Source organism: Octopus sinensis, linkage group LG3 (assembly GCF_006345805.1).
Source record: "Octopus sinensis linkage group LG3, ASM634580v1, whole genome shotgun sequence".
NCBI lineage: Eukaryota > Metazoa > Mollusca > Cephalopoda > Octopoda > Octopodidae > Octopus > Octopus sinensis.
Window position 1 is genome coordinate 169193330 of NC_042999.1, and position 13205 is coordinate 169206534.

The window sequence follows — 13205 nt, forward strand, 5'->3', positions numbered from 1 at the left end:
TAATTATTCCCATAGTTGTACTTGTGGAATCAAGTCCCACTGTCTGGTATCTGGTTGGTGTCTAGCCCAAAACGTAGTATACAAATGTACAGTATTGACTTCAACTAATAATTATATGTATTTTGGTTCCTCTGTAAATTTGAAATGACATATATATAATCACAGATCGTCCTTGAAACTTAAGCATAAGGGAAATTGCACAAGATTATCCAATAAAATTTGGGAATTAAAAGAAAATAGAATTAGATTTTGCCTTAAATGGGACATAGTGAGGAAAGTGCAACCTTATAAAAATAGTAGATATGGGTCTGAGCTCTGCTCCATGGAGATTTACGAAATTTTTAAACATAGGGATAATATAAACCTGTTAAATAACCGTTTAGAACTGGGGTATTGTGTTTACATAGTACTACCTGTACCTTTAAATATCTTAGAAAATAGCATTTTATTATTCCTGAATTTTTAAATCTTAATTTTTACCTCTTAGTTTTAAAAAGCAATGAAGAAATAGCATACCCTACAGTATTAATTTTTTAGTCAACACAAGGTATTAAAAATTTAATAACATAGACAAATTGAATAAATAATTTTTAATTTCTAAAATTATTACATAAATTCTATATATCTTTTGAAGTTACTAAGTTTCTTTCTTTTTTTCTTTCTTTTTCTTTTACTTGTTTCAGTCATTTGACTGCGGCCATGCTGGAGCACCGCCTTTAGTCGAGGAGATCGACCCTGGGACTTATTCTTTGTAAGCCCAGTACTTATTCTATCGGTCTCTTATGCCGAACCGCTAAGCTGTATACTTACTCCACAGTAATTTTAATGATTTAGCAATTTTCACATCTATTTCTATGATGGTTCTACTCTACCTAATCTTTTTCGATATTCTAAAAATACCTTTATACAAGCCTAAATTATACCCCATATAGCCATATGTAACTTATAATATACAATATAAGATCTTCAAAAAATATTTCTATTTCTCTTTATTTCCATTTTTTCCTTGCCTTATTTTGGTTACCTCCCTTCCATTGTAGTTAAAATTTTGGTATGCAAGTCAATAGCGGTATCCTGTTTACTAAAAATCTCATTCTAAAAAATCTTCTAAATTACTCTAATTAATATTTTATAACCTTATACAACTAGATAATATTGTTTAAAAAGTTTTTGAAGAAATTACCTGATTTCTCTTTCTCTCAAATAGCTCTGCCCCCCCCCCCCCCATCTTAGTATATACGAGGGACCTTAATAAAGAAATAGGTATATTAAAATAAAGAAATAAGTATATATAAGGGAGCTTTATATCATCATCATCATCGTTTAACGTCCGTTTTCCATGCTAGCATGGGTTGGACGGTTCAACTGGGGTCTGGGAAGCCAGAAGGCTGCGCCAGGCCCAGTCTGATCTGGCAATGTTTCCACGGCTGGATGCCCTTCCTAACACCAACCACTCCATGAGTATAGTGGGTGCTTTTTACGTGCCACCTGCACAGGTGCCAGACAAGGCTGGCAAACGGCCACGATCGGATGGTTCGCTTACTAGTCACCGGCACTGGTATCACAGCTACAATTTCCATTGATGTTGATCGATTTTGATTTTGATTTTCACTTGCCTCAACAGGTCTTCACAAGTAGGGTTTGTGTCACAAGAAGGAAAGGTATGCATAAGTGGGCTGACTATGTCCCAGGTAGAGGTCATGGGTTATGGTCTCACTTGTCCTGCTGGGTCTTCCCACTCACAGCATACTTCCAATGGTCTCAGTCGCTGGTCATTTCCTCGGTGAGACATAAAGTTCGAAGGTCGTGCTTCACCACCTCGTCCCAGGTTTTCCTGGGTCTGCCTCTTCCACAGGTTCCCTCAACAGCTAGGGTGTGGCACTTTTTCACACAACTATCTTCATCCATTCTTGCCACATGACCATACCAGCGCAAACGTCTCTCTTGCACACCACAACTGATGCTTCTTAGGTCCAACTTTTCTTTCAAGGTACTTACATTCTGTGTTGACATTGTGGAACTCCACTTGGCTCTCGTTGATCATCTCCACGCACTTCTCCACTGCAAAATCTACGTCGATCGATGGGTATAGGGATACCACATCCATGCTACTCACCATACATCCTGTCAGGTCACAAGTGTTGTTACAGTCATTAATCCTGCTGAGGAGATCTGTGCTGTCACAAACATCAGGTGACATCCGGATTATAGGGCATATGATCATTGAGAGGAAGTAGGAGATTCTGTAGTTGCTAGCAATATTCGCTCCACAGACTCGTCTTGTTGGTGGTCCTGCTATAGGGTCAGTGGTTACTACGTAAGCTGAATGGGCTTACGTTGGCCACATGCAGGTTTAATCCCGAGTTGTTGGGCCTCTGTCTTATTCTGTCTCTGTCTCTTAGTGTATAATCCTAAAATCTGTCTAAGTTTGGTCCTAGCTATAGTGAACTGTGCTTCCATATGGTCATTAGTATGTCTTGGGATGTAGACTCTTTTGTTGAAGGGTAATGTTGTTGGATAAATCAGGCTTATGCCGTAATATTTGTCATATACGTTGAAGAATTGAGTGTCGAAGGGGTGGGTATACATGTTAATGGCCTTTCTAGGGTTATCTTCTTCATTATCGTTACTACTATTTCTGTCGTTACTGTTCCCATCATCAACCTCACTATTGCCACTATTACCACTATCATTATTACCACTACTACTATTATTACTATTACCATTACAACTATCACTACTACCATCATTACTACTTCTACTGTTACTACCACCACTACTACTACCACTATTATTGTTATTACTGTTATTGCTATCATTCTGATTATCGCTAGTGATATTCTCATTGTTCCTGTTTCTGGTGTTGTTCATATTAGTGTTGGGTTTTATGTCTGTCTGTTGGTCCCTGTCATTCCCTCTGTTGTGGTTGTTATTTTTGTTCCTATGAGTATTGTTATCTGTTTCAAGTCTACTGACTCCCTGTCCAAGAATTCTGTTGCATTCAACTTTATTCTCCATCGTGACCCCCATGACACAACTTTTATTCGTGTCCTTGTGACTATGGTTATCTGTGTGTGTGTTTGTGTGTTGGTTCTCCCTATAATTGTTGTTGTTGTTGCTGTTGTATATGATTTTTTATATGTATGCATATATATATATATATATATATATATATATATATATATATATATATATGTATATATATATATATGTATGTATGTATGTATATATGTATGTATGTATGTATATATATATGTATGTATGTATATATATATGTATGTATGTATGTATATATATATGTATGTATGTATATATATGTATGTATGTATATATATATGTATGTATGTATATATGTATGTATGTATATATATATGTATGTATATATGTATGTATGTATATATATGTATGTATATATATATGTATGTATGTATATATATATGTATGTATGTATATATATATATGTATGTATGTATATATATATATGTGTATGTATATATATATGTGTATGTATGTATATATATATATGTATATATATGTGTATATATAAATATATATGTGTATATATAAATATATATGTGTATATATAAATATATATGTGTATATATAAATATATATGTGTATATATATATATGTATGTATGTATATATATATATATGTATGTATGTATATATATATATGTATGTATGTATATATATATATATGTATGTATGTATATATATATATGTGTATGTATGTATATATATATATGTGTATGTATATATGTGTATGTATATATATATATGTATATATATGTGTATATATAAATATATATGTGTATATATAAATATATATGTGTATATATAAATATATATGTGTATATATAAATATATATATGTGTATATATAAATATATATATGTGTATATATAAATATATATATATGTATTTGTATATGTATATATATACCCATGCTAGCATGGAAAACTGACGTTAAACGATGACGACGATGTATTTATGAAAAGAAGGTTTGAAAATGCAATTTTAAAAGGTGTTTATTCACTTGACTAGTTTCACTTTTTTAGAAAAAGATTGTCAAAAGTAACATGTAAAAGCTTTGTTGTGTTAGGTACTGTTTGTCACAAAATATTACAATACATATATACATTCTTTGATAATAATAAGAACATGTTAAAAACATTGTTGTATTTAAGAATGGTCATTTTGCCAATTTAGCCAATAAAAACACACGCACTATATATTTGGTGTTACTTTGCTTCAGCGTTATTTATATTTTACATTAATCTTAATCTTATTTCGGCCAGAGTTCTTTTGTCACACTCCTGTGACTGCATCAGTGGTCCTTTGCTTCCTTCTTTCTTATTTGTGTCTCTCCTTACTAACGGTCAGTCATTTTGTATTTCAACTAATGCCTCAAGTTAAGATTCAGGGGCATAGATTTCTCACTAAAAGAGGGGTTACCCAAAAGAAACTAAAATTTTACAATATTATTTTATTCACTTAGTTTTACATGTTTACACTTTTATCACCTTCAAAGTATTCTCCATTTGAAGCAATACTTCGGTCCAGAAGTGTTTTCCACTGTTCGAAGCAATCCTGGAACTCTTGTAAAGTGATGCCTTTTAATACCTCCATTGTTTTTTTCTTCACCTCTTCCACACCTGCAAAACATTTTTCATTCAGGGGAACAAAAAAAAGTTGCAGGGTGCAAGATTGGGTGAACTGTTCTTTCAGTTCATGACATGCATTTAGTCATGACTTTTTTTGATCTTCTGTGAGCAAGCGAGGAACAAATTTTCCTGCAACTCTTTGCATTCACAATTCCTTGCTCAAAATTCATTGGCAGGAGTTCTAGGACACACCAGTCATGTCAACAAGTTCATCAATTATTCAGTGATGTTTTCATTTGTTTGGGAGGTCAATAGTTGCTCTAAATGAAGTTGGTCTTCAAGCAACAAGTAAAGCAGATTCTTATAATTGCTGATCTTCCATATCCTGTCCGTGGTGCCAACTTCCTGAATCATTTTGGTCTAATTGTAGATTTGAAACACAGGTGATTGATAGATTTGGAAACAGAATTATTTGCACAAGGTATTTACAGTATACCTGCTACTGTCAGTCCTCTTTTCTTTGTACCCCATACACCTAATCATTATCATGTGATCCTTAAAAAGTTTCCAGGTTCCACTTGTGCTGTTTTTAATAAGAAGTGTCTGGTACACTCTATTACACATCATGTTATCACTAAGAGACCTCCTGTTTCTTCATGACCTAGACATCTCACTCCTTGGCAAGTTAAAAATAGCTGAGGACAAATTTAGTCACATGTTGGATCCTGGAATTAACTTGACTTCCACTTGGAGATTGTCATCCTTGTAGAGACTACAGACATTTGAATACTTTAACTGTTCCTGATAGGTACCAAATTCCACAGATTCATAATTAGCCAACTTCTTTACATGGTTGTACTGTTTTTCCAAAAATTAATTTGGTACTTGCCTATAATGAGATTCCTATAGAACCTGCTGATGTTCTTAGAACAGCCATAACTGCTCCTTTCGGACTTCTCCAATTTCTCAAAATGCTTTTTGGTTTTTGGTATTCTGCTAATACATTCCATAGATTTATTGATGAAGTCACTCATGGTTTAAACTTTGTTTTGACTTGATGATTGCTATTGCTTTGGAAGAGCAGCATGAACAACATTTAGAACAACTTTTTACTAGATTGTCATAGTACATCCTGCAAATATGTCCCACCTAGCTCAGCTGCAATGCAATGAGGATTGAGGACCTCCACACTAACTGTGCCAGTGCATCACAGGATCTCTACATCAGGAATGCGATCCTGGCATCTGATATAAATGTGACAATGGAATTCATAAAAATGGAATTCATCCATTTTGGACCAAAAGATGGATTCAAAAGCTCAGTCAGTAACTGGAGCTCCAAGAGATCACCATGCTGATGAAGGAGGAACTGCAATAGAGGGGAAGAAGTCTATAAACAGGTTTACAGTCTCATGATGTAAAGCTGGGTGGTTGAAGAGCCAGAACTTACATTTATTAACCCCCAATAAATGTCTTTTTGATGTTTCTTCTATTGCATTTTTGGGACATATTATCAATAAAAATGGAATTCATCCATTAAAAGAAAAATTTGATGCCATTACAAATATCCCTGTAATATACTGATATAAATTCAATGAACTATACATATGCCTCACGTTGTAATTTCAATCAAATTTCTTTTCCTTTATTCTCTGCATTGTACTTCTGTTAGATTTTGTATCATGTCTCTCTCTCTTTCCCATTTTATATCTGGATTCTTTATATTAATTTTATTTTATATCGTTATTCTTCTTTTCAGCCAGAAACAATTGGTGACTTAAATAGTTTACAAGAGCTCTGGCTTGATTGTAATAATCTTATCCAGTTACCTCGAGTAAGTAATGTGTGTTTGTTGATTCTGATCCATACTAATTTTGGTTTTATTGTCTTCCTTGTTTGTTTATTTTTATTTAGTTTATAAAATATTTCAATATTTTATGACTTTTCTATATAGTTCTATAGGCGCAGGAGTGGCTGTGTGGTAAGTAGCTTGCTAACCAACCACATGGTTGCGGGTTCAGTCCCACTGCGTGGCATCTTGGGCAAGTGTCTTCTGCTATAGCCCCGGGCCGGCCAATGCCTTGTGAGTGGATTTGGTAGACGGAAACTGAAAGAAGCCTGTCGTATATATGCATATATATATATATATATATATATATATACATGTGTGTGTTTGTGTGTCTGTGTTTGTCCCCCTAGCATTGCTTGACAACCGATGCTGGTGTGTCTACGTCCCCGCCACTTAGTGGTTCGGCAAAAGAGACCGATAGAATAAGTACTGGGCTTACAAAGAATAAGTTCCGGGGTCAATTTGATCGACTAAAGGCGGTGCTCCAGCATGGCCGCAGTCAAATGACTGAAACAAATAAAAGAGTGAAAGAGAAAATATAGTTGAATGATACTAGTGTTTTCACGTGTTTGTTCACCAGATGTTGTTGACCTATTATTGATGTTGTCTGTTTGTCAGTAGCATGTTTTGCTTTTACTGCATGTCGTTATTTGTTGATTGTATGGTGGCTATTGTTGTTGTCAAAAGACTACACAGAAATGCATACAAAACTGGTTGACAGCAGAAGATTGGGCTCATGGGTACCTTTAGCAGAATACACTCTGTTGTAACTATTCGGGAGCCAGGCTTCCAGTCGGATGATAACAGTGCACAACTTTTGTTCCCTGTCCCATACAGCTATATCTAACATGTTGTGCTTACGCACAGTTTCCATTTTTATTCAAATGTCCATCAGAATGCTTTAGTTTTAAAAGTGCGGATGCTTTTGGGCTCTGGTGTATCTTTGGCAGGACTGTAGGACAATCTTTCCTGCATATAGCATTGTAGACTGACTGTAGTGGAGGCGCAATGGCCCAGTGGTTAGGGCAGCGGACTCGCAGTCGTAGGATCGCGGTTTCGATTCCTAGACCGGACGTTGTGAGTGTTTATTGAGCGAAAACACCTAAAGCTCTACGAGGCTCCGGCAGGGAATGGTGGTGATCCCTGCTGTACTCTTTCACCACAACTTTCTCTCACTCTTACTTCCTGTTTCTGTTATACCTGTATTTCAAAGGGCCGGCCTTGTCACTCTCTGTGTCACACTGAATATCCCCGAGAACTACGTTAAGGGTACACATGTCTGTGGAGTGCTCAGCCACTTACATGTTAATTTCACGAGACGGCTGTTCCGTTGATCGGATCAACCGGAACCCTCGTCGTCGTAACCGACGGAGTGCTTCCATCCAGACTGACTGTCTTAGCAACAACGTTATGTCTCATGGGAAGTTTGTATCTTCTGGACACTTTTGGACAACAACAAATGATAGGAGTGATATTTTCCATACTAGTATGGCACAATCTATCACAGCATTGAGTGGGGTGGGTGGAAGCCTCATGTCTTTTGTTCATCTTATTTAGTAGCTATCTCTTGTCCTAGGATATTGAAGGGATAGCCTTCTAAATGAGATGTGATGTATCTATCACAGGTCCAAGGGCAATTATATGTGTGTTTGCATACAAACAACCTGTGTATAATTTATACATCATATTTAATCCACACTATGACCCTGAAGTTTTTGACTACATATGTCTTTTGGTGTTTAGCTACTCGTGTTATCTACAACTGCCTACCAGCCTGGCACAACAATCTCAGCATTCATGATTTTTTTCAGACTGCTTAATAAGAGCTGCCTGTTGAATGTGAGCTTTCTCTATTAATAACTGACTCTTTGTCCCTCCTAACGATTGACTTCTCTTTTCGCAGTTTTGCAACAACCATCAAGAGAGTTTCACTATTGATATTATAAATTTTCAGAGAGATGTTTGCACAGTGCTCATTTTGCATCATGGTTGTCGTATCAACTTTGCGTCATGGTTGTTCTGTTTGTTTACATTCCAGATCCCTCCCTCCCTGAAATGACTCTAAGCTCATCAAGGAGAGGGGCTTCCATGACCCTGACCTTTTTGTTCCTTTGATTCACTGCTTGGGGTTTTATTGCAAACTTGCAGTTAATGGCTTTTAATTCTCAAAGATTTTTTAATAAAGAAATCGTTCACTTATTGCTTGCAGTTTGTGTTTAAGGAAGGTCAACTTGTCTCTTAGTGTCTCTTGTCAACACCTCCCATAGACTTCAGATAAGCTATCATAAAGTTGCAGCTGGTGGTTCATGAATATATTATTCATCTTACACTTCATAAGTGGATATTTAGCTCTAGCAGCACATTTGAAAAGGTCATCTTATTCACACATCTCCCTAGACAGGTGGGAATTAAAATATGTTCTTCTGTGGAACAAGTGTTAATGACTATTTAATGAGCCTCTTCTTCATAATGACAATAGCCATCAATTAATCAAAATCTCTCCACAGATGTCATATCAAACCCTAACCATTTTTCAATTTCAAGCATTTCTCTGCCTCTAATAGTGTTGGATTTTCCTATTTTCCTTGTTTTCTTATTAAGGTATCAATAGTTCACGTTTTTTTGAGGCTTAAGTTACAATTAAAATTTTTTTCGTGTTTTCCATTCTATGTTCATCTTAATGTTATGCTTGTTATTGGTGTTGTTGTTGCTACTTTCACTATCATCTATTTTGACAGTATTACTGCTTTTCCTGTGCACATTTTGTCATTGCACTCTTGCAACACTGCTCTGTCTCTCTTCTCTCATCAACATACATGTTAGTCTTGTCTGTTACTTTCTCCATAGAAAGAGAAAATAAAATCATGATAACAGTTGTTGACAGCTGTTTGTTGTAGGTTGGTGCCAACTGTTCTTGTTCAGAAATCATTTCTGGCAGGCTTGTATGTGGGCCTGCTTTTGATCTTCAGTTGCAATGACATCTGCTGTAGGTGAAGTTACTTAACACAGTGGAGAAGTGATGCTGTCATGTGCTCTTTTATATTGTCTCTGTTGTTTCTCCTCAATGGATGTAATTATGAATTTCACTGATTGGTGCCATTATCATGCTACTGGTCTTCCTATTCCCAGGGGTCTGGGGAGATGCTGAAGTTCTTCATATGTTACTTCAGGACATCTCGGTATTGCAGCCTCTGGCCACCATGGCTCCTCCTGTCTTGACACAGTTAAGCATAGAAAACTGGTTTTGAGAGCTTGGCACTGTCCATCCTGCAAATATGTCCCACCTAGCTCAGCTGCAATGCAATGAGGATTGAGGACCTCCACACTAACTGTGCCAGTGCATCACAGGACCTCTACATCAGGAATGCGATCCTGGCATCTGATATGCAAGAAAGAGCATGAATGATAAAATTGGACTTGTGTCATGGCCTTGATATTCCTGTGGTCGAGGTCATGCATTCTGTGGTGTAGAGGAGGCAAGGGGGCTCTTATTTGTTTTGGGCAATGTCATGGCATCATCCATAGATACTTCTCAAGAGAGCCAAAGGCCTTTGTGGCAGACTGTATTTACCTCTCAACTTCAAAATCAGAAGATTTAGTACAAGTTACTGCACTACAGAAATAGGAAAAGGCCTTAGATTACTTCAGGGGCTCTCCATGTATTGTCACTGGCTCAGGCTCTCTTGATCTAGTCAAACATCTTTGTGAGAGCTGGTAGAGCAATCCAGTACTCAAAGTGTTGATCTTGAGACCAAGCATGTCTTCGGTTGCAAGTCCTCAATGTTGTTAGCCATGAGTGCTGGGTCATCTGCATAGAACAACTCTCTAACATATATTTCTCTGATTTTAGTGGAGGCATGAAGACACCCAAGTTGAAAAGTTTCCCATCTGTTCTGATGCAGGTGAAAGCCCCTTTGTGCAGATTGCTCCTCATGGTGTCATGCACAGCTGTGAAGCAAAGAGAGAAGAGTGCAAAGCAAGAATGGTTGACTGGTTCACACCATGGTTGACTGCAGATGCTTCCTTAAATTCTCCACTAACTGAAACTAACCATTTCATTCCTGTGTGGAACTACTCGATAATGTTAACAAGCTTCTCAGGGCATCTATAAGTCCCCATCACTTTCCAAAGAGTTTCTTAGTCCACCATGTCAAATGGCTTAGAAAAGTCCACAAACAATATGAAGAAGGGTTAGTGTTGCTCTGCTGTTTTCTCCTGTAGAATGTCTGTAGTTGATCTCCCTGGCATGAAGCCACAGTGACTCTCTGGTAAGACCTTCTCTGAGATGTTTTCCAAGTGGTTGAGAATAATTTTCACTAGCATTTTGCCAGCAATGGCCCACAGTACAATAACTTAGGAAGTGTCAAGTAATTCCTAAGTATAAAAATACCTTGGTGAGACTTGGTTACCTCAAGATTTTTTTAAAGTTGCTCAGATTAGCCATTTTGGACCAAAAGATGGATTCAAAAGCTCAGTCAGTAACTGGAGCTCCAAGAGATCACCATGCTGATGAAGGAGGAACTGCAGTTGAGGGGAAGAAGTCTATAAACAGGTTTACAGTCTCATGATGTAAAGCTGGGTGGTTGAAGAGTCAGAACTTGCATTTGGAACTGTTAACTCTAAAGCCCCTATAACCAAGTTCTTCAGTCATCATCCTCACAGTTGTAAGGACCTTATCAGGAGGGCCTTCCAAACAAGCATCATCAAGATACCAGACATTCAAGTGTAAGTTAGCTCCCATCTTGGTAACATCATCAATATCTGGTGCAAATAGTGCAGGTCCAAGTGGGTCGCCCTGTTGGATTCCATTGGTGGATGGAGTGAGGTGGTCACCAAAGGAGAGGCAAGAAGGCTTCTGATAAGCTTGATGTTCATTTATTTGCAATTGTCTAGATTTGGTAAATGTTTTCAGATTTCCTAAATGTTGCAATGTTCTTTTCATATAGCGTTCATGTGTGTAGATGCTTGAGCTATGTAAGCATGAGTAGATATTCCCCTTTCAACTGTAGTCTGTATGTGCATGACTAATCAGCTCTTTTCCAATTTCTGTAAATAGTTTTTCTATATATGTGCGTGTGTGTGTGTTTGTACTGATTGATCTATTTTCATTATTATTTCAACACAGGAGTTGGGCCAGCTCAAGAAACTTGCCCAGTTAGATGTGTCAGAGAACCATTTAGAATTCCTGCCAGAGGAGATTGGGGGATGCCATAATATGACAGATTTGTGCCTTTCTCAGAATAATCTAGAGACATTACCTGAAGGGATTGGTAAGTAATAACATGGTTACATATAATGATGATGATGATAACGAGAAGAATATCTTTCGTTGGCATGATCAAAGGTTTGTTAGGAACAAGCATAAATCAATTGAATCAATCCTCAGTACATAAAAGGTCATAACTAAATACCATAAAACACTGCTGTTTTTACTATCCCACAGTAAATTAGGCTTGAGATTTTAAATGTTAGTAATATATATGGAGTGAAAGGACTTGAATTAGAAATCATTAAGGAGAAATGTGTGTTAATCTAATTCAAGACCATAACATGTCCCCCTTCGACCACCTCCTTGTAATTTGGTGCTGATGAATAACAATGAATTATTGTACTGTAATACATTTGTGCCCTGAAAATGTTTTGTAGGAACAAAAAAGAAAACTAAAGATACATGCTGTGTGGTAAGTAGCTTGCTAACCAACCACATGGTTCCGGATTCAGTCCCACTGCGTGGCATCTTGGGCAAGTGTCTTCTGCTGTAGCCCCGGGCCGACCAATGCCTTGTGAGTGGATTTGGTAGACGGAAACTGAAAGAAGCCTGTCGTATATATGTGTATATATATATATATATATATATATATGCATGTGTGTGTTTGTGTGTCTGTGTTTGTCCCCCCACCATTGCTTGACAACCGAAGCTGGTGTGTTTACGTCCCTGTCACTTAGCGGTTCGGCAAAACAGACCGATAGAATAAGTACTGGGCTTACAGAGAATAAGTCCCGGGGTCGATTTGCTCGACTAAAGGCGGTGCTCCAGCATGGCCGCAGTCAAATGACTGAAACGAGTAAAGAGTATATATATTTACTTACATAATATTTATACAACAGTAATAGGAAGACTCTATTGGTTACAACAACTAGGGTCCCAGATGATATGATCAACAGAACAGCCTGCTCATGAAATTAACGTGCAAGTGGTTGAGCACTCCATGGATATGTGTATCCTTAACGTAGTTCTCAGGGAGATTCAGCATGACACAGAGTATGACAAGGCTGGCCCTTTGAAATACAGGTATTACTCATTTTCGCCAGCTGATGGACTCGAGCAATGTGAAAATAAAGTCTCACATGTCGCCGGGAATTGAACTCCTGACTTTACCACAGTGAACTGAATACCCCAACCACTAAGCCACATGCCTTCCCAATAAATAGCTAGTTGTTTTTAATACTTCATGATCAAAATTATTCATTACAGAATCATTAGTCCTCTTGCTTTTATAGTTGATGAAAGATTATAACCTTCATGCCTTAACCTAGGACATCTTTTTAATATCAATTGCAGCAGCTCTTCTATACAGCATATTGCTTCTTGCTTTAATCCTGCATTGACTTGTTTGTGAGATCTGATCTCATCAATTTGCTCATGTCTTACTCAGCCTTATTTGTGATCTGAAGAAAACACATGTTGCACCATCAAATATTAGCATTCAGACTCTCTTTGCACCATGTATTCATACCAGCTTAGTTGTTTC

The 13205-nt window shown here is 37.1% G+C and overlaps 1 protein-coding gene across 10 annotated transcripts in view; it reads left to right on the forward strand.

Annotated features, from left to right (window-relative positions):
- LOC115209683 (protein scribble homolog) overlaps positions 1–13205 on the forward strand; it is a 458170-nt gene that overhangs the window by 124924 nt on the left and 320041 nt on the right. For all 10 annotated transcript variants that reach the window (XM_036501621.1, XM_036501616.1, XM_036501617.1 and 7 more), the window contains exons 6-7: positions 6364–6438; positions 11579–11723. In XM_036501621.1, the coding sequence (XP_036357514.1) occupies positions 6364–6438; positions 11579–11723 (220 nt within the window). The remainder of the gene's footprint in view (positions 1–6363; positions 6439–11578; positions 11724–13205) is intronic.